This window comes from Prionailurus bengalensis, chromosome E2, assembly GCF_016509475.1.
Source record: "Prionailurus bengalensis isolate Pbe53 chromosome E2, Fcat_Pben_1.1_paternal_pri, whole genome shotgun sequence".
Taxonomy (NCBI): Eukaryota; Metazoa; Chordata; class Mammalia; order Carnivora; family Felidae; genus Prionailurus; species Prionailurus bengalensis.
The window spans coordinates 38,406,007-38,428,570 of record NC_057352.1 but is presented as its reverse complement, the minus strand read 5'-3'; the positions used below and the strand labels follow the sequence as shown (position 1 = coordinate 38,428,570).

The 22,564-nt window shown below is 35.8% G+C and overlaps 1 protein-coding gene across 3 annotated transcripts in view; it reads left to right on the top strand.

Annotated features, from left to right (window-relative positions):
* LOC122494308 (cadherin-8) overlaps positions 1-6,729 on the top strand; it is a 364,626-nt gene extending 357,897 nt beyond the window's left edge. For all 3 annotated transcript variants that reach the window (XM_043599374.1, XM_043599373.1, XM_043599372.1), the window contains 2 exons: positions 2,977-3,228; positions 4,637-6,729. In XM_043599374.1, coding sequence (XP_043455309.1) covers positions 2,977-3,228; positions 4,637-5,130 — 746 coding nt within the window. In that variant the 3' untranslated portion in view covers positions 5,131-6,729. The remainder of the gene's footprint in view (positions 1-2,976; positions 3,229-4,636) is intronic.
* The last annotated feature ends 15,835 nt before the right edge of the window (positions 6,730-22,564 follow it).

Here is a 22,564-nt window from a genome sequence, read left to right as displayed (position 1 = left end):
AAGGCAACAAAAGATATACAGTACCAATATTAAATCTAACAAAAGATGTGAAATTCTCTTGTAGCTAAAAGTTAAAAATTACATGTTTAGTGATATATATTAAAGAAAATAAGGAAACTATGATCTTGAAATGGAAGACTAAAGACAGTAAAGGTGATGCCAATTCTCTCAAAGTTGATTTATATTTTAACATAATTTCTACTAAAGTTCTTATAGGGATTATCATACAATTTGCTAATCTGATTCTATAATTGTCAGAGATTAGCAAATGAACAATAATAGCCATGATACTCGTAAAGAAGAACATGAAAGGGAAATTAATCTAATAAACATCAGGATTTATTATGAAGTTTCCATACATAAAAGTGTATTACTGATGCAGATTTATAAAAACAGAGCATTGGGAACATAACAGAGAGCTCCTAAAAGGGTGAGGGTGCACAAAAGTTTGATTTGTGAGAAACTGAGAGTTGAAGAGCAGTGAGTAAAGGATAAGTTACTCAGTAATTAACCTTGGGGAAATCAATTACCAGTAAAGAAAGAAACACACACACACACACACACACACACACAATTCCATACAATCACCTAAATGTGACAGATGGCATTATAAATATATTTCATGTAATTTACTTTTAAAAACTCAGTTTAGAAGCACAAACCTAAAAGAGATTGATAAAACAGACTATATTAAATTAAAACTTTCATGAAATTAAAAGGCACCATAAGTCTTAAAGAAACTAACCACAACTTCATAAAAGATATTTGCCACAAGTAGATTTTTTTAAATGTATTTCAAATGCAGGAATTTGAACTGTGTGAAACTGCTGATACTTGTTTTTTTTTTAAAGTGTACAATAATGACAATTTCATTTGGCATTATAAAATAAATCCATAATAAATATAAACACCAATCAGAAATAGTTGTTGTTGTTTTTTTTTTTTTAAAGGAGAAAAATGAATAGGCAAATAAGGAATTGACTTGCCTGGAGGTAGCAGGTAAAATTTGCCAAAAATGACTCATAGACTTCCTCTACTCAGATAATAATTTTCATTATCTAGGACGGGAATAACAAATGCAAATGCAAGGAATAGTAAACACTGTAAGTTTAGTGGTGGACTCACTAATGCTTTTATACGTATTAAAGAGCATAGTTTTTTTCGACACTGAGCAATATTCCTGCTGCGGTTTCTAAATTATCAGTATAGATTGTTTTAAAGAAGAATATGCAAAAATAGTTTCCCATATAAATAATGTCAACCACAAAAAGGCAAAAGTCTCATTGTAATTTTATTAATTGCATCTTGAAGAACAATTCCCATCTTCTGTTTTGAACTATGGTATATGAAATCATCCACAAATGTTCCTTGCACTAATTAACTGTACTCCAACTTGTCACACATTTTATGAAAATATAACATAACTATATATTCTGTATCTGTTTTGAGAGAATGTTCTCCCATTTTTTAGCTTAGTGGTATTTCCCTCCATGTCTTGGAAATAAAGATAACTGGATCATTTGGTACACCATCACTTTATTAGAGAACTCTTTTCAGTCTTCAACTACTAATGAGGCACAACGAAAAGAAATTTACAAAAAATAATGTTACTCAATTTGAGTGTTTTCCTATTTGCTTACTAGCAAGGCATTAGAGATCCATTTAATATCTTAAACAAAACAAAAATAAATATAATTTATACATCTATTTTGGGGAACAGCCATCTTTTTTTTTTTTAATTCTGGAATAGCACTATATGGTACAGAAAATTTAACACATTTATTTAAAGTCATTTGAGTAGAATATGTGTTCATGTATTTGAGTGTTCTGGAAGCCAGAAGGACATTAATGACCAAGAATTGGACAACAATGGTTTGGAATCCCTGCTTATTATGCAACAATGAGGTAGCCAGGTATTCTAGGGTCTACAAACTTGCCAATATGTGAAAAAAATCCGAACTGAAATAATCCTTTTGCTCAAATAATATTATACACGTTACCTGAAATTGTTTATTTGCTTCCATGTAGAATATTAAAAGGAAAATATGTTCCCATTTTGAATAGATATAAGTCTTTCATTAATCAAAAGGAGAAAACAATAATTAATATATACAATATGACTATAGTTCATGAGCTGGGCATGAATGACTACGAAGTTTTATTTTGAGGGGTGAAATTTTGAGAACCATAGGGCTAGCATGGGTTCAATTACTCTTCGCTGACAAGTTTTACCCTGAACTGAAATGAACCCTTCAGTACGTCTTAATTGTCTTGAAATGTTGCTCTAGATAACCAATATATCTCTCCAGATAATCGACTGATACATGTAAAATGGAGCATTTGCTCCAATGACTTTTCCATTTATTCTTTTTTGCATAACCACTATAGGTCTTCTCTACAGAATTTTAATATATGTGGCATATCTCCTCCAATTGGCAGTAAATGGGACTTTTGTTAGTTTAAATGCTCAAGGGCGTGAATGACTCTTTTTAGATACCTGTGGGAGACAACAGAGTGCATTATTTTGTATGCCATATCGTCATATAGTCTATCTTTCAATGCAGAATTTCTCAAACATGCCTTTCAAATGTGGTCCAATTCTGTTCAGTCAATTTTGCATTATCAGGATAAATGAGGGAAAAAATAAACTTATTTATGGAAACATGGGTTAATTTGTGTCTTCTGAAAGGATACTTGAAGATTATTTTTATAAAAGAAATATTTTGCATTTACAAAGTGATGGTAAAATTTCATTAATTCATGGTGGGGGCCCATTTATTAAATTTGCAGGGCATGGATGTTTTGGCCCATGTCAATTGGGGAGGTGGGGAGGGGGGAGGGGGAAAGAATCTAACTGGTCTAGTGGAGTTGGGATTGTCTTGAGTTTTCCAGAGGATTTATGAACTGGAAAAACAAGTGTTGTTTCAGCAGCCATTTGGAAATGATGCAAACTATTGTAATTTTCACTTTTTCCAGATAATTCCCTCAGCATTTTGGCAAAGCATAACGGATTCAACCGCCAGAAGCAAGAAGTCTATCTTTTACCAATCATAATCAGTGATAGTGGGAATCCTCCTCTGAGCAGCACCAGCACCCTGACCATCCGGGTCTGTGGCTGTAGCAGTGATGGTGTTGTCCAGTCTTGTAATGTTGAAGCTTATGTCCTTCCGATTGGACTCAGTATGGGCGCCTTAATTGCTATATTAGCATGCATCATTTTGCTGCTAGGTATGTATTTCCTTCACAGCTTAATGGTCACCATTTTTCTGGTTCATAAATGACTTAAATAAGGACAGCAAACCTGAACCCCAGTCAGGTATCAGCATTCTTCTGGGGAAAAGGAACTTTCTTGCACTTCTCCAAGCTTTGAAGTTACCAAGTAGGGGTGAAGGAAGAAAAGTGCCACAATAGCCAATGTCCAATTGGAGAGGACAATTCAGTGCCTTTTTCAATCCCATTACCAGTGAAAAGGCAAACTAATTCTAATGGTGGTGGAAGTGGGGACAGACCTTTATGTGGTTACAACAGCATCTACCATATAAGAAGGCCTGCAGATCTGATGTACACCAGTTTACTGTAATGGGAGGCTCTCGTGTGTCCATAATACTCTTTTCTCTAAACGATGTATACATTGTGCTGCTGAGTTCATCCAAACACACAGTTTGGTCAGACTAAAAGATAACAAACAAGCAAACAACAAAAAAAAATATTTTTCCAAATTACACTGTGTTCTTCAGCTATTTTTCTGGATATTAAAATCAACTTAAAATGAAGATTGAAAATGAAGGAAAGTTTTTTTTTGGTGACTTTTCCATTAAAAATTTCTAATTATAAAAACAACATTAGAGACTAGAAAGATATATAAGAAGAAAATTATGTCGTATCCTGTCCTTAAGTAAAGGATATGGCAGTTACCACCTTTCCAGTCACATCCGTTCTATTCACCCACTGCCTGGATTAACATTTCTAGACATATTTTACCCTGTGAACCCTAGTTTGGTTTGGCTGGCTTTGCTTGTTGGGTATGTATTCCTTTCCTTTTGCCTACCTTTAGGCGTATATTCCCAGATGGAGAAGCCCCAGCTTCCATATAAGGCAAGAAATTGCGTATGCCAATTTGACATTCATCTTGATATATCACTTCATCTGTGAGTGAACATTATTTGATTGGAGAGAGTCTTGAAGAGCTGATAAAACACAAGATATTCTAGATATGATTTACTCTGCTACTTTTTCTTTATTGAAGAAGGACATGGAATCAAAGGATATTAAATAACTTGCCCAAGAGCCACAGCAAGTTAATTATTTTTATCTTTGCTGTTTTCTATTGTGTGCCATTTATTCTAGAGCTTGTAACAGTCTTACATGCAGCTTTCACCATGCATAGATGCAAATTAATTCTTTTAACCCAACTTCATCACCACTTAATAAACAGAAGCAACCTGGAATAATACTTACTCAGAATTCAATAACCCATCTTTCAGAAAGGTGTTTAATTTAATTCCCAAGTGAATTGTATTAAGGCTATATGCTGGCAAATTTCTACACAATGCCACTCTCTCGTAACATACATGATATGTTGCTTGTGAAATTATTTGCAAATTGAGCTAATTGTTATTTCACATTTTTCCTACAGTAATTGTGGTGCTGTTTGTAACTCTGCGGCGACATAAAAACGAGCCATTAATTATTAAAGATGATGAAGACGTACGAGAAAACATCATTCGCTATGATGATGAGGGAGGAGGAGAGGAAGATACAGAGGCTTTTGATATTGCAACTTTACAAAACCCAGATGGAATTAATGGATTTTTACCTCGTAAGGATATTAAACCAGATTTGCAGTTCATGCCAAGGCAAGGGCTTGCTCCTGTTCCGAATGGTGTTGATGTTGATGAATTCATAAATGTGAGGCTACACGAGGCAGATAATGACCCAACTGCCCCGCCATATGACTCCATTCAGATTTATGGCTATGAAGGCCGAGGGTCTGTGGCTGGGTCCCTCAGCTCCCTGGAGTCCAGCACCTCAGACTCAGACCAGAATTTTGACTACCTCAGTGACTGGGGTCCCCGCTTTAAGAGACTGGGAGAACTCTACTCTGTTGGTGAAAGTGACAAAGAAACTTGACAGTGGATTATGAATTAATCAGTGGAACTGAGCATTCTGTAATATTCTAGGGTCACACCCCTTAGATACAACCAATGTGGCTATTTGTTTTAGAGGCAAGTTTAGCACCAATCATCTATAAACTCAACTACATTTCAATGTTGAACCAAAAATTAATAATAAAAAGCATATGTTAGGAGGTTATAAATCTTGTGGAGTGTGAATTAAAGTATGTGGAGTCTCTAGAAGTCTTTGGATATTTGATATTTACTTAGCCACCACAGACAAAGATTGGGATCCTGGCTAATCCTTAGAGAGATGGTTAAAAAGAGGAAAAAATCAAAATTAAAAGGTGCTTTCTTAGAAAAATGGACCTGCAAGAAATGTGCTGCTGATATGTGTCTTCTGCAAGGATTTTTATAAATGCAAATGGTTTTTTCCCCTTCACCAATAAGGATTCCGCCACAAACGATAAAGCAATACTTGGTCTGCTGTACGTTATGACTTTCTGGAGTTTTGGGAGGCCTCCTAGATTATACGGTACGGTGACCGCACATTGTACATAACTGTTGGCCCCACTCATCAGAGACTGAATAGCATCTTTAAATATTGTGTCGAGCCTTAAAATATTCACATGTTCGTAATCCATTCCCGGGTGGGGATTGCCAACTCAGTGGTGGGAGGAGAGAAATCCCATTCAAACAGGCTTGTTTTCTGGAAGCAGGATTACTCGTTCCCTCCACTTCATCTTCTTCCACAAGGACAGAAAGATAAACCGTATCACACAGCGGACTACATATGAGACAGATGGTTTTATTGCTAGCGCGTGAATTTATTTGTTTAATCCTCGAAATAAATATTTTATTGATGTCCATTAATGCTTTTATTTATTAAGGTTGGTAATCTATATAGATTAAGGGACTATATGGAAAAAAAACTAAATTATATCCATTAATAATCCTTTAGATTGTTTTATATAAATATATATATATATATACACACAATGAATGTTTAATACATGTACATTTTGATGAGATGAGTATGGCAGGCAATATTATCAAAAGGGGAGCTAAGAGTCTCTTTAGAGTAGAAAGTGTTATTGTGTCTGGTGATGGCAGGAGCAGCATTTTCCCAGAGAAACTTTTGGACTGTTTTCTATTTTGTTCATAATCCTAGTATTTGGTGTTTTTACTACAAGCACAAACATCTGAAAGCATATTGATTCATGTGACTATTTAAACTCTAGACTTTTAGATACCTACATAATGCCCTGCCCAGTAAACATGCTTCAAGTTGCCCCCACTGTTTTAAAGCAGGAAGTGGTTTGTACATAATTTTACTGCTTTTGTTTTTAGCACTTCTCTCCCTGATCTTCATGGTGATGCACAGAATGTCGTAGACTCCGAAAAAGGACAGCACTAGAAGATGTGAGCATATTCAATTTGTAACACAATCCTGCCATTTAGGAGTAGAAAATGTATGATAAAAATCAAGTACTACACGCAGATCATTTTAATTTTCTACTTTGCTTTAATGCAATATTGTTTATTTACTTCATGTATTGTATTCAGAGAAACTCCTGTATTGTTTCCTACTTTGTGAAATATATTTTTATAAATACCTTTGTTGTCATCACTTTTTTTCCCCTAATCAGATAAAGATCTGTTAACAGAGACATCAACTCTAATTAGAGTTCTACAATGTTCAACTAAATCATCCCGAGGATCACTTATATTTCTAAGAGTCATTATTATAAAGCAGAGGAAAGAAATAACCTGGCAATGAACACAAAGCAAAAGGGACATTAAAGGAACATGGTGTACAGAAAGTCTAGTCCAGCTGTGCTCGTTGGGTCCTCCTGGCAGCAGAAGCTGTAATAGAGTTAAGAGTAAAAAGAAAAGAAACAAGAATAAGGAGGGAAAGATTTCAGCTAGGAGTACAGGTCTAAAACCTTTAGAAGGAACGTGATCAGTATGCAGGATTTAGCAAAAAAGATCTAAACCGCAATACAGACCTGACCAACTTCTGCCAAATGGGTTCTGAGTGAAAGACTGCCTGATGAGGGGTCTGTCATTGGGGAAAAAGTAGTTGAGGTCTACTTCCCCTGCCATCTCAGTCCCTGGCGTGGGGGTTGCCTGGAAGAGCAGGACTTTGGCTAGAAAACTGAAGATGTCAAATCCTGGAGACTGCCTCCACTGTGACAGACATAAAATGTTTGAATATTAGAATTTACAACTATCCAGGGACTTAGTTGACTCATTGAGTGTCTGTTGCCTGAGGATAGTTCATGTTTTATGCTCTGGCTACTGGACACTTTTTCTTGAGGTAAAAGTAATGGTCCAGAGTGACTTTATGCCACAGCTTGGCACAGTACCTAAGACAAGTACTTAGTGAATGTAGATTAGTGATAGTAGTTGCAAGAGTAACCAGTGGTAATATTCTGACTAAACCAAGGTGAAATCATTACCTTTTTACTTATTTCTTGTATACCAGATGCATCTCTAATGTACTTCTCAGTGAAGCCCTTAGATTACTGACATACAAACATGTTTGATGGGAAAAACTACACTCTTTTTCAGGAATACAAAATCTATATCCTCCAGTCTTGGTAATCCATAGGGTAATATTTATATGGTGGTTTGGGGAGGGTAGGAGATGGTGTCTATCATATTAGTTCCCTAAATCTTACCTCAAAATTTATTTTGACCAGGAAGGGAGAATGAAAGTGTTTTAACCTCTTGGTGATTTACTTTGCCACCACCTACTAGCATTTTGTGCTTTCAAAGTCCATTTAAAGTTTTCTAATATGGAATGAAGTAATTAACACCATGTTCAATGGTACTTTTAGGGTACCCTGAATCTACATAAAGATCTGAGAAACACCCGCCCCCCACTCAGCTTAAGTACTTTGTATTTTAGCAAGAGACTTGTTAGGACTTCCTCAACCAAGACAGGTTGATGGGGTTCCCAACCTTTTTCAGACTTTGAGTACTCCATGCTCAACTCTTTAAATAATACATTTTTTGAATTTTATCAGAATGAGTATTTTCACTTCTGCATTGTTTTCTGTTGCAGTAATACATATGTCTTACATATACATGTGTGGTTAGTTTTCAAATAAAATGCTGATTCACTTCACAGGCATTTTAATGTGACTGTAGGTTTTTATTGTGTCCTAAGCATTAGTCGTTTTCCATTCTTAAAACTCATTCCTGCACAAGGTTTCTCTGCCTAACAGCAAATGACTAATAAGTAGGAGTCAGGTGAGACAAAATTATTTCCCTCTGCCCACCTCACAATTCAAGTTCCTGTCTGGGAAAACTGATACATTCTTGGGTGACTGGACACCACCTGGAAACAGTTCAGCCCCAACCCTGTCTACTATTTCAGCAAATCATATTACAAAAATGTCTCTTAAACATCCATGCATGGTTACCACAGAGTATTCAGAACACAACCTTCCAATAATATTTTATGATACAGTTATAAGATTAAGAATAGTTTATAATAGGATGATTAAAATATGCTAGAAATTATATGCAAGTATTAACATTGCTGCACAGAATTGTGATTTCTGAAATATAAACTTGACAGTGAAAATGCTTTGGGAAAATGTGCGGGTGTTTGTATGTATGGAAAATAAAACTTGGATCTAGGGGCATCACCAGTGAAAGCAGGATGCTTAAAAAGAGTCACATGTGTTTTGGGAGAGTTTCCTTAATCAGATGCTTAAAGTGAGACAAGTCTCTGCATGAGATGTGGAAACCACCTAGGAGCAGCCAAATTCCATACTGAGACTCTTCTGGGCTGTGCTGTATTTTGGAGAAGGAAAAGCGGGTGCTGGGAGCTAAGTAACCAATTACTCTTTATAGCCACATAAGGACCAGGGGCAAGTAGGCCCTTCCAACAAGTTATATTATGCGATCACTGGCTTTGCAGGGAATCTCACGAATATATAACATTCTGATTGCCTTTTTGATTGAAAGTTCCATCTGAGATCAGGACAGTGCAACCAGTAATAAGATTTCAAAAAATCCCATCACTGGCACTGTTGGAAAGGCTGAGCATGACTGAAATCACATCATTGTCAGTCAAAAAGATAAGGTAACTGTGGGCATCAATATAAAAGCTATATAAATGCACAATTTAAACATGAATATCAACATGGAAAAACTATATATATATATATATATATACATATATATATATACATACACACACATATATACACATATACATATATATAAACACACATACATATATATATGCCCACATACATAGATATATACACATATGCCAAATTAAGTTATGGGGGTTAATCTTATATTTATAATTTTCATCCCATAATCCTATGCTACTAAAACCCCGGAAGGGTAGCTCCTTGTTTTTCTGAAACTAACCTTGAATTGGAAAGAAATTGGATTGAAGATAAACAGTTTTAAATGCAGGTTTTTGTTTGAGAACAAAATAATGGTTTGTAATACCTGGGACGAGAAGGAAATACATCACATTGTATTTGAGATGTTTTTATATTATTGTGTTTTTGTGGAGAAAATAATTGTGGAATGTATTCTGCAGGTAATAGTTTTCAATATATTTTTATTTTCCCCATTCCAGTACTATCTTATTTGCTATACAAAGTTTTTTTGCAGAGTAACTCAGTTGGCCAGTGTTAAACATATTGTTGCCACTGTGGTCATTGCCCTCTTGATGACTGTAGAAGACAGAAATGCTGTCATTAAAGTAGATGTTTATTTGTATTATTTTCTTCTTAGTCAACACACATTTATTTAGTCCATGGTATACTATTTTGTTTTTTTATTTACATGATACACTCTTTAGAGTAAAGACATTCTAGTCCTAGTATTTCTGACCCAATCCTAGTATTAATGGGTCCATGCAACTTAAAATCCCCCTGACTGGATGGACTATCTTCAAGGAAAGAATGTGTTTCCTACATGTATTGAGCATCAATCATCTCAGGAAATAGGCTATATATTTGATAAAGAAAGATTAAATGAGATGGCATCTCTAAACTAATTCCCTTATTTATAAAGTAGAACTAATTAATCGCATCTAACCTAATTGTTGAGACATTCTTTCTCTATCATCTTGAAATAGTACTTTGAGTCTAGGTTTAAACTTAGGTTGGTCTGACATTAAAGCCCATAACTTTCAATTAAACAAAACTCTAATTATAATGGAAAGCTTGTAATGATAAGAAATAGAATCTAAGTTATGAACAGTGATATGGAAAAACTGAGGAAAAACTAAGTGACTCTAAGTGGGAACACTCAGGAAGTCTTCATGGAGAAGTTTTCAAAAAAGATGGGAATGAAAGAATTGGCAGAACAGAAATCACAGCTTTTCAAACACCCAAAACTAAGAGGGGGGACATTACAAAAAGAACGCACTTACAGATTAATGACAACTTTGTGGACCTTCAGAAAGATCCAAAACATTGGTGCTCATAGGGCACTTTAGGTTTACCTAAATTGTAGCATGTTTGGTGGATGAGAAAAATGAGGTTCAGAGATGTCTTTGGGAATTTTTTGGAGTTACATTAATCATCTAAGAAGTAAGAGAGACCAGATTTGAACTCTGGTCTTCTAATTCATTACCAGGATTGTGAAGTTGTGTTTTTGTGTATATACATACCTCCCCCCCGCGCCACCCCCCCACACACACTTTATGTCAGTTTCATCTAGATCACAAGGCTAATAGGCATTTGTTGGAAGAATCAATGTCTGGGGCATTCCTCTTCCATCTTGAGTTCCTGTCATCATTTGACATACATCCTGAGTTTAGGCACCATCTCTTGCAGGTACCATTATTAATAGATAACAGCTATCTATTACTATGCACAAATGAGAGAAGGATAATTGTTAGAAGGAATAGCACAGGAAACTTAGAAGAAAAACTGTAGAAAACAAAGGCTTCAATTAACCTAGAGACCAAATAAAAGAAAATGAGAAATCACTGAAGGTAAATTTTAATTGCTTTGGATCCCCTCTGTGGAGGCAAAGATATCCAGGGCCATCCTATGACTCTTCACAAATATGAACTAGATTCTAACAATTATGCTCCAAGTGAATACAAAAATTTAGGAGTCATTGGAATAATTCTTTTTTCCTAATATATGCATTCCTAACTACAACTTTACTTAATGTTTTTCTATTTTTCTCCCTTAATTCAACCTCTAAATTTTGAGAGCAATTCCGTATTTATGAAGTCTAATTTTTGCAAAAGTGAATGGATTATCTAGGCTCAAGGAGAGAGCTATAATCATACTGCAAATAAACTTTAAAAAAAAGATACCTTTCTAAATTTTACTAAATTTATTTTCTACAAAATATGTGATATGATAAGAAAACTCTTGTCTTATCTTTCCAAGACACAGGGTCTAATTGGTTAAATTATAGAAGCAAATAAGTGATAAAACATTAGATTTCGCTCTGCTATGGAAAAGGGGAACAGATAGTTTTATGAAAAGACAGAAAATTAATAATCTAACCGTGCCAAGGCACAGTATTCTGCTAGAAACTGTGTTATAGTGAATCTTAGAGAGTGAGTATCAATAAGTAGTGTCTGCTGGGGTAGAATCTCTCTCAACGGACTTTACAGTTAGTGCTTTTTACCATATGAAATCTCTACGTGACAAAATTTCCAATACCCTTACTTATTTCATAAGTATTTGCTTAGGATTTCCCAGAAATCTGGGTGCTGGGAATATAGCACTCAACAGGACAGGGAGGTCTATTTCTTCACAGACTTGGTGGTATAAGAGAAATATAAATAGAAATAAAAAAGACAGAGATGATGATGATATGAAAGAACATAACATGGACAGGAAATTAAATGTTTTACATGGAGTGGACAGGGTCATCTTTGAGTTGTCATGTGAAGTTGCCAGGATAAGAGCAAAGGAAAAGCTTATGTCCATCGTTGTGCTGTTCTAAACCATATACAAGAAATAACACATACAAGAAATGAACATGAGGCATAGACCACAGTGGATCAGGGTGGAGGTGGCACAATGTGCTGTGGAAAAGTAGTCAGAGACCACGTTATACAAGTCCTTGTCAACCAGGGCAAGTAGCTCAGATTTACTTCATGTCTGCTGGAAGAGGAGGTGAGTGAAAGTGTCACTCACTTTCACAAGCAAAGGGATGACATATTCTGGTTTGTATATTTAAAAAGATCCCTCTGGTTCTCGAATGGAAAGGGATTTTAGGAGACAATGATGAAAGCAGGAAACGCAGAGAGGAGATTGCCACAGTAGTCCAAGCGAGAGCTTATTTTGGTTTTGATTACTGAGTTGGTATTAGAAATGGAAGAAATAGATAGTCCAGATATATTCTGGATATAAAACTGGCAGTATTGGCAACTTCATTGGATGTGTAAGATGAAGGAAAGATGGATTTAAGGGTGACCTCCAGAATTTCTGACTTGAATAACTATGTGATTAGTGGGGCCATTTATAGGGATTGCGTTGACTGGAGAGGGTCTGGTTATCAAAAGCAGACATCCGGACTCCTCTAATGATCCACAATAGAAGGGATAACAGAAACTAGAGTCACTTAGAATTTCCTTGATGGTGTGTATAAATGACTTCTAGAAAATTTTATTGCATTTTCATTCTCCTATATATGAATACCTGAATCAATAAAGGTCACAAGTGACATGATCAGCCTCGGGCAGAAAAAAATCCAGCCACACCTATTATTTTTTTTTAATCTTTCTAGAAATAGGAAAAATAAACACTTGATATTAGTGAGTTTATTCTTGGCTGGAGTAAGATGGATTCACCTACGTTTCTTTTCTTTTTTTTAATGTTTTTTTTATTTTGAGAGAGAGAACATGAGCAGGGGAGGAGCAGAAAGAGAGGAGGACAGAGGACCTGAAGCAGGCTCTGTGCTGGCAGCAGTGAGACTGGTGAGGGGCTCAAACTCACGAAACATGAAATCATGAACCATGAATGAGATCATGACCTGAGCTTCTGACACCCAATGGGCTGAGCCACCCAGAAGCTGCCAGATACGTTTCTTAATGGAAGTGAGGAGGGACAGTTTGAAATATTTATCTATAATTATCTTAAAATGGGGGCAGTAGCATTTGTAACTTTATATATAAACATAGTATGTTATCCAGAAAGCATTCCTAAAGTATGTCTTTTCTCTTTGGACTGAAGGCTAATTCTCAAGGGAAGAAGCAGTTTGGTCTTTGTGGTTTACTGATATATATATCAGGATCAGGATATATCAGGATATATATCAGGAAAATAACACACTCAAATCTTGTTTATTGCCATTTATTGATAAAGTTCATCTGGTTATCTGTAAGCTGAGGAGCTTGGCATTTAAGAAATGCTGGGTGCATGGAATTAAAGTGGGATCAGTCTGGAGGGAAACATCTTATACAAAATAAACATAAGAAATTCCTACACAAGAAAACAAATTTAAAAGGATGTTTCTTCCTTGTTATCCCCTTATTATGTTATAAGCCCTATACCAGATGTCATGGGAGTTGGTCAAAGGTGGTAAGATTTAGTCCCTCCTTGGGAATTTCTAGTCTTCTGTGTTAACATGACACATTAAAAAAAAATCATAGCATTGTGTTTTGACATATAGGTTTTTGCACTTTCAAACTGCTTTAAGAATACAGAGTGAAAATAAATAATGCTTTGTGACTTTAGGAAAATAAAGGTACACAAATATTTACTGAACTATGCCATACAGGAAAAGTTATTTGGGTTAGTGAATCTGGTGAGAGATGGGACAAATAGGCACAGATAATATCACAAGTCAAAAGCAAGAGCCTAGAGAAGATAGAGTGCATCTTTAAAGTTGGCAGAGATAAACCAAGAACTAAAAATTACAGATCTATTTATTTTCTCTATAGAAACATCAGTAGAATCTAATAGTATTAATAAGTAATGCCTCTTACTTTAATGTGGTGTATCCCAAGAATTTCCTCCCAGGAATGTAATTTAGTGTTATTTGGCTGTCAAAGACAGAAATATCACTTAAGATTTCAATAGATGAATAAAAAATGTCTCAGAGTTCATGACCTGTTTAGTATTAAAAGAAAAAAAAAAAGAAAAACTAATAAGCACAGATTCTTATTAAGTTGATAAATGGTAATCTATCTAAATTCGATAGCAATTGAAATATTTAATAAAGAATTTAAAAGGTATATTCCCTTAATATGAAAATAAGAAAAGAATTGCTGTCCTCACTGCTATGGTTCAATATCATATTGGAAGGGCTGGCTACCACCATTACACAAGGAAAAGCAAAAATAGATCCCAAGATTTAAGATTTATGGGGCAGGGACGCCTGGGTGGCTTAGGCAGCTGAGGATCTGACTTGATTTTAGCTCAGGACATCATCCCAGGATCATAGGATCAGGCTCCCCATCGGGCTCTGGGCTGAACATGGAGCCTGCTTGAGATTCTCACTCTGTGTGCCCCTTTGCACCTCTCCCACTTGGAGTCTCTCTCTCTCTCTCTTTCTCTCTCAGGTTAAAAAAAATTTTTAATTAGAAATTTAAAAAAATTTTTACGTGGGGGGGGGGGGCGGGGGGCAAGGGCGGCACCTGGCTGGCTCAGTCAGAAGAGCAGGTGACTCTTGATCTCAGGGTTGTAAATTCAAGCCTCATGTTTGGTATAGAGATTACTTAAAAAAAATAAAATATTGAAAAAAAAAAGATTTTTGGGGAAAAGAAAAAAAAGTGTCAATATTTGCAGATGGCATTGCCATAAATAAAAAATTTTAACAGAATAAGCAAACTGTTAATGCTAAGCAGAGATTTGGAGTGTCTCAGTCAATTCAGCAGCCAGCTCTTGATTTCATCTCAGGTCGTGATCTCCTGGTTCACGAGTTCTAGCCTCTCATGGGGCTCCGTGCTGTCAGCATGGAGCCTGCTTGGGATTCTCTCTATCCCTTTCTCTCTCTGCCTCTCCCTCTTGCATGAGCTTGTGTTCTCTCTCTCTCTCTCTCTCTCCCTCAAAATATATAAATAAACTTTAACAAATACTAAGCAGAGAGTTTATCAGTATAACTAAATCTATGACAAAAACCTAAAATGTTAAAGATGCAAATTATTCTAAAAATCTATAATTTCTCTTCCATTGAGATCAAAATTAGAACAGAATTTTGATACCAATTCAACATCTTTTCTTTTTCAAATTTGATTTTAGTATTTACTGAGCTCCATTCTTTAATATAAAATAATTATAGTAACACTAGTGTATTCCTCACACTGCCAGATAAGGACTTGCTACGAAGCTGTAAAAATAAAAATAAAACAAGAAAACAATAAAAAGCAAAAACGAACAAACAAAAAAACAAAAAACAATGGCATCCCTGCTTCAGGTGAATAAGCATATTCAAGTACACTAGCCAATAATCAAACGTAGTATGACAAAACATGCAAATACAGAAACAGTAAGCTATTATTGTAAATAGTAAGCTATTAATGTAAACTCAGAAGGTCTAAAAAGGTAGATACAGCCAAATGTTGGTGAAAATATTAAAAGTGAGAAGATTCATAGACTGCATCTATCTTGTGATCCAGCAATGACATACGAATATAAGTCAATATGCCTGATATTATTTATTATGTTTTTATGTTTTTCTAACTAAGATGCCAGAGACACTGTACTCATCGACAAAAGGAGAATGAATATTAATTATGACTACTTAATAAATTCTAAGGGCAACTATGGGGCATTTAGAAGTAATAAAATGAATGCACATGAGCCAACATACATCCACTTTGAAACAACGTCAAGGGTAAAAACAAAATATAAAATGAACTTTCTGATAAAATATCATCTGTATTAACTGAAAATGCAGTCACACAAATATACGTTTTACAAAGGCTAGTTATTATCATTGCATTATGTGAGAAGACAGAATGGCCCAACAACTTTTACTTGAGGTTCATAGAAGTAAATGAATACATAAATAAAAATAAAAATTAAACAAATATAAACGTGTTTAAGGAAAATAATAAACAACCTATGTCTTGGATTTAGGGTCAGGTGGAGGAGAGGGAGCATTACAAAGAGGATAAGTTGTGGTCTGTTTATGGAAGTTCATGCATGCTAAAGAGTCTAGACCAACATGGAAGGTCCCATCTATGTAATTTGTTATACAGAACACAAGCCCATAGGATTTTAATAAATATTCTGACTAAAAGGCAGGTTTTCAAATATATTTCATATTTGGTGAAATGCTCAGACTACCTAATCCCCCCCTAAAAAGTCTCCATCCACATTTAATAAAGACCCTTAGAAATCCTACTGCAATGAAAACTTCTTAATTTGTTTACCTGATGATTTCTCAAATGTAATTATATATATATATTTTTACTGAAACACCAACTTCACCTTTCCAGATATATGCATGTGGTATAACAGAAAATGAGCATTATTACTGAAATCAAAAGACAAACAGGATTTTTAAAAAGTGGAAGGATATGGTCAAATCTAATTTTAAAAATCAAACCATTTAAATTTTATTCGGTATATATTAGCCAATCAAGTTTCAAACTTAAATGTTTAGTAATTATTTTTATGTTCTCACTGAGATCATTATGAGATCATTATACAGTGATCTTTCTGTCTTCTGAGCTCCTCCTATTCTTCATTTTTTATACTAATTTTTATAAGTTTATTTTTAATTTACATCCAACTTAGCATGCAATGCAAAAAATGACTTGAGCAATACAATCCAGTGATTAATCCCCTACATATAACACCCAATACTCATCCCGGCAAGTGTCTTCCTTAATGCCCCTTGTCCGTTTAGCCCATAATCCCACCCATAAAACTTCCAGCAACCCTTATTTTGTTCTCCATATTTAAGAGTCTCTTATGTTTTGACCCCCTCCCTGTTTTTATATTATTTTCCTGCCGTTCCCTTATGTTCATCTGTTTTGTATCTTAAATTCCATATATAAGTGAAATCATATATTTGTCTTTCTCTGATGAGTTCGCTTACCATAATGCACTCTAGTTCCATCCACATTGTTGCAAAAGACAAGTTTTCATTCTTTTTGACTGCTGAGTAATACTCCATTGTATGTATGTATGTATGTATGTATGTATGTATATACCACATCTTCTTTATTCATTCATCTGTTGAAAGACATTTGGGATCTTTCCATACTTTGAATTTTGTTAATAGTGCTATTGTAAACATTGGGATTCATGTGCCCCTTTGAAACAGCACACCTGTATCCTTTGGATAATGATGAGTAGTGCAATTCCTGGGTCATAGGGTAATTGAATTTTTAATTTTTTGAGAAGCTTCCATACTGTTTTCCAGAGTGGCTGCACCAGTTTGCTGTCCCACCAGCACTGCAAAGGGGTGCCTCTTTCTCTGCACCCTCACCAACATCTGTCGTTGTCAGTATTGTTAATTTTAGTCATTCTGATGGTGTGAGGCAGTATCTCACTGTGGTTTTGATTTGTATTTCCCTGATGATGAGTGATGTTGAGCATTTTTTCATGTGTCTGTTAGCCATCTGGGTGTCTTCTTTGAAAAAGTGTCTATTCCTCTCTTTTGCCCATTTCTTCACTGGATGATATGGTTTTTTGGGGGTGTTGAGTTTGTTAAGTTTTTTTCTAGATTTTGGATTCTAATCCTTTATCTTATATGTCATTTGTAAATGACATTCTGTTGGTTGCCTTTTAGTTTTGCTGATTGTTTCCTTCACCATGCAGAAGCATTTTATCTTCATGAAGTCCCAATAGCTTTTGTTTCCCTTGCCTCCAGGAACGTGTTGAGTAAGACATTGCTATAGTTGAGGCCAAATGGTTTTTGTCTGCTTTCCCCTCTAGGATTTTGATGGCTTCCTGTCTTACATTTCATTACGTTAGGTTTTTCATCCATTTTGAGTTTATTTTTGTGTATGGTGTAAGAAAGTGGTCTAGGTTCATTCTTCTGCATGTCGCTGTCCAATTTTCCCAACACCATTTGCTGAAGAGACTGTCTTTATTCTTTTGGATATTCTTTCCTGCTCTGTCAAAGATTAGTTGGTCATACACTTGTGGGTCCATTTCAGGGTTCTCTATTCTGTTCCATTGATCTAAGTGTCTGTTTTTGTGCCAGTACCATACTGTCTTGATGATTACAGCTTTGTAATACAGCTTGAAGTCCAGAATTCTGATGCCTTTGCTTTGCTTTGGTTTTATTTTTCAGGATTGCTTTGGCTAGTCAGGATCTTTTCTGGTTCCATACAAATTTTAGGATTGTTTATTCTAGTTCTGTGAAGAATGCTGATGTTATTTCTATAGAGAGTGCACTGATTATGTAGATAGCTTTGGGTAGTGTCGACATTTTAACAATATTTCTTCTTCCAATACATGAGCATAGAATATTTTTCCTTTTATTTGTGTTTTCTTGAATTTCTTTCATAAGCTTTGTATAGTTTTCAGTGTATAGATTTTTCACCTCTTTGGTTAGGTTTATTCCTAGGTATTTTATGGTTTTTGGTGAAACTGTAAATAGGATCAATTCCTTGATTTCTCTTTCAGCTGCTTCATTATTGGCATATAGAAATGCAACTGCTTTCTGTGCATTGATTTTATATCCTGCAACTTTGCTGAATTCATGGATCAGTTCTAGCAGTTTTCTGGTGGAATCTATATGTGGGTTTCACATATAGAATATCATGTCATCTGTGAAGAGTGAAAATTTGACCTCCTCCTGGCTGATTTGGATGCCTTTTATTTGTGTTGTCTGATTGCTGAGGCTAGGACTTCAAATACTCTGTTGAATAACAGTGGTGAGAGTGGACATCCCTGTCATGTTCCTGAACTTAGGGGAAAAGCTCTCAGTTTTCCCCCATTCCTTTCACATATGGCTTTTATAATCTTGAGGTATAATCCTTCTATCCCTACTTTTTGAGGGTTTTTATCAAGAAAGATGCTGTATTTTGTCAAATGCTTTCTCTGAATCTATTGAGAGGATCATGTGATTCTTGCCCTCACTTTTATTAATATGATGTATCAGATTGATTGCTTTGTGGATATTGAACCAGCCCTGCATCCAGGTATAAATACCACTTGATCGTGATGAATAATTTTTTTAATGTACTGTTGGATCCAGTTGGCTGGCATATTGTTGAGAATTTTTGCACCCATGTTCATCAGGGAAATTGGTCTATAGTTCTCCTTTTTCGTGGGGTCTTTGTCTAGTTTTGGAATTAAAATAATGTTGGCCTCATATAATGGGTTTGGATGTTTTCCTTCCAGTTGTATTTATGGAACAGCTTCAAAGGAATAAATGTTAACTCTTCCTTAAATGTTTGGTAGAATTCCCCTGGAAAGCCATCTGGCCCTGGACTCTTGTATTTTGGGATATTTTTTTATTACTAATTCAATTTCTTTACCGGTGATGGGTCTGTTCAAATTTTCTATTTCTTCCTGTTTCAGTTTTGGTAGTTTATATGTTTCTAGGAATTTGTCCATTTCTTCCAGACTGCCGAATTGACATATAATTACCCATAATATTCTCTTATTATTGTAGTTTTGCAGTGTTGGTTGTGATCTCTAATCTTTGATTCTTTTACTTTTAATTTTTTAAATGTTTATTCATTTTAGAGAGACAGAACATGAGCGGGGGAGGAGCTGAGGGAGGGGGAGACAAAATTTGAAGCAGGCTCCAGGCTCTGAGCTGTCAGCACAGAATCCAGTGTGGGGCTTGAACCCATGAACCACAAGATCATGACCTGAGATGAAGTCTAATGCTTAACTGACTGAACCAACCAGGCGCTTCTTTCATTCTTGATTTCATTTATTTGGGTCCTTTTCTTTTTCTTTTTGATCAAACTGGCTACAGGTTTATCAATTTTGTTAATTCTTTCAAAGAACCAGCTCCTGGTTTCACTGATTTGTTCTGATTTTTTTTTTCTGATAGTATTGATTTCTGCTCTAATATTTATTATTTCCCGTCTTCTGCTGGATTGGGGTTTAATTTGCTGTTTTGTTTGTTTTTTTTTTAGCTCTTTAAGCTATATCGTTAGGTTATATATCTGAGACCTTCTTTCTTTACAAAAGCCTGGATTGTTATATACTTCTCTCTCATGACCACCTTTGCTGCATCCCAGAGATTTGGGGTTGTGGTGTTATCATTTTCATTGGCTTCCATGTACTTCTTAATTTCCTTTCCAATATCTTGGTTAACCCATTCTTTCGTTAGTAGGATGCTTTTTAATCTCCAGGTATTCATTATCTTTCCAAATGTTTTCTTCTGGTTTTCTTGTGGACTTCTATGATTCAGATATTATTCCTTTTTAGTGAGTGGCTGAGTTATCTGATTCTTATATTGTGCACTTTTTTCCTTAGTTTCTGTCTTTTTTTTCTGCTTTATTATTCTCCATAATTTTGTCTTCTATATTGCTGATTCACTGCTCTTCTTCATCCATCCTTGCCGCTGTGGCGTCCATTTGATATAGCATCTCAGTTATCATGTTTTTAATTTCATCCTGACTAGATTTTACTTCTTTTATCTCCACAGAAAGGGATTCTATGTTTTTTTCTACCCCAGCTAACATTGGTATTAGCATGATTCTAATTTTTATTTCAGACATCTAGCTTATATCTGTGTTAAGTCTGTGGCTGTCATTTATTCCCATTCTGTCATTTGGGGTGAATTCCTTCATTTCATCATTTTGGAGGAAGAAACAAAATTCATAAAATAAAAATTAAAAAATTAAAAACAACACAAAAAAGCAAATAAATAAATCAATATCCTAGGTATGTTTTGGTCTGGCTGTTGAAAGAAGCTTGATGGAATAGAGAAAAAAAGGGAAAGATAAGAAAAAGGTAAGAAAACATTTTAAAAATTTAAAATAAATGTATATAATAAAATAGAATGAAATTATATAAAGTAAAATAAAATAAAAAAGATTACCAAAATAAAAATATACTAATTTTTTTAATTTATAAAAATGGAAAATAAAAATAATTTTTCTCTTTCTGTATCCAAGAATAAGAAGATAAAAGAAAAAAAAAAGAATAGCTGGACCAGAGAATATAATGAAATCTGAGTGAAATTACATTCAGTTTCCCTAGAAGTTTCCTTAGAAGTCAAATTACGAAGCACTTTTTAGTCCGTACACTAAGCAGGTGGAGAGACTTGCGGTGTTCCTCTAGGGCTTGGTTGGAACATATGGACAGCACTTGGTGTAAAACTCATTCTCCACTAGATGTTGCTGCTTAGCTTACTGGGGTGGAGCAGTTTGGCACATAGACATGTGTATGTGCATGTGTGTGAGAGGTGAAAATGTTGTCACCCAGCTTCCCAGTCTCTAGCACCAGAACTCTGTTCTCTCACCAACCGGCAGTCAAGCACCCCTCCTTTGTCTCAGACTTCCATCCACTCCCTGCTTCCACATTGTTTGTATCCAAACCATCAGCCTTCTAGGTGATCTCTCCCTCCTGAATTTTATTTCAGATGGGGCTGTGTTTCCAAACCCCTCACTTCTGAGCACCCTGAAGCTTGGACCCTCTTTGACCCTCTGGGGGAGGGTCTCCATGAGCAATGGCCTGGTGCTGGCTTACCCCTGGGAATGTTCCTGCAATTGCACTGCTGCAGAGGCTCAGAAATTGTGACCTAGTGCCAGCTTGCTTGAGATACAGTTTGTGCAATCGTGTGGCACCAGAGGTTCAGGGATTATGACAAATCACAACACAACTAGCACTAGGTTTCACCACACCCTGGTGTCTTTGTTCCAATACCAGCAAACATGGCTGTTCTGTGGGGTTTGCTGGGACCTTTGCCTGTGGGGAAGCTATATGGCCACTACCAAATGCCCTCCTATCAGGGGAACCACTTCTCCCCATTTGGCCCACTGACCCCTGAAACCCCACGGTCTGCTCCTGGGGATTCACCCTTCCCACCAGAGCATTGCCAGGTATTGAGTTGTGCAATTTACAACTCTGTACTCTCCTGTTCATAAAATCCTAACGTTACTGAAACCCTCTCCTTTCTCCTTTCTCCCTTTCTTGTTCAGTCACTTGTGGGAAAGAGTGGGTTTCCACTCTTTCTCTTTCTCTCCAGCTACTTTTGGGGGGAGTGCTTTTCCTATACTATTCCCTCTTTCTCTGTCCTCTCTCTGCAAAAATAGCTCCCTTTCCTCCTCAACTTCTTTCTCCTCCAGTTCACCTCTTCGTGCCACGTACCTGCCAAATTCTGTTGCTCAAGTTATGCAGCTTGTTGTGTTAATCCTCAGATAAATTTTCTAGGTGTGCAAAATGGTTTGGTGCTGATTTAGCTGCATTTCAGGAATGAAAGAAGCAGACGACTTCCATGCTGCTCCACCATCCCTACCCCTCTTCCTGATAAAACCTAATTTAATCCATTTCCTCTTGATGGAAATGTATTAAGGTTACTATCTCCTATTTATTGAACATCTATACTGCACACAGCTCTGTGATGAG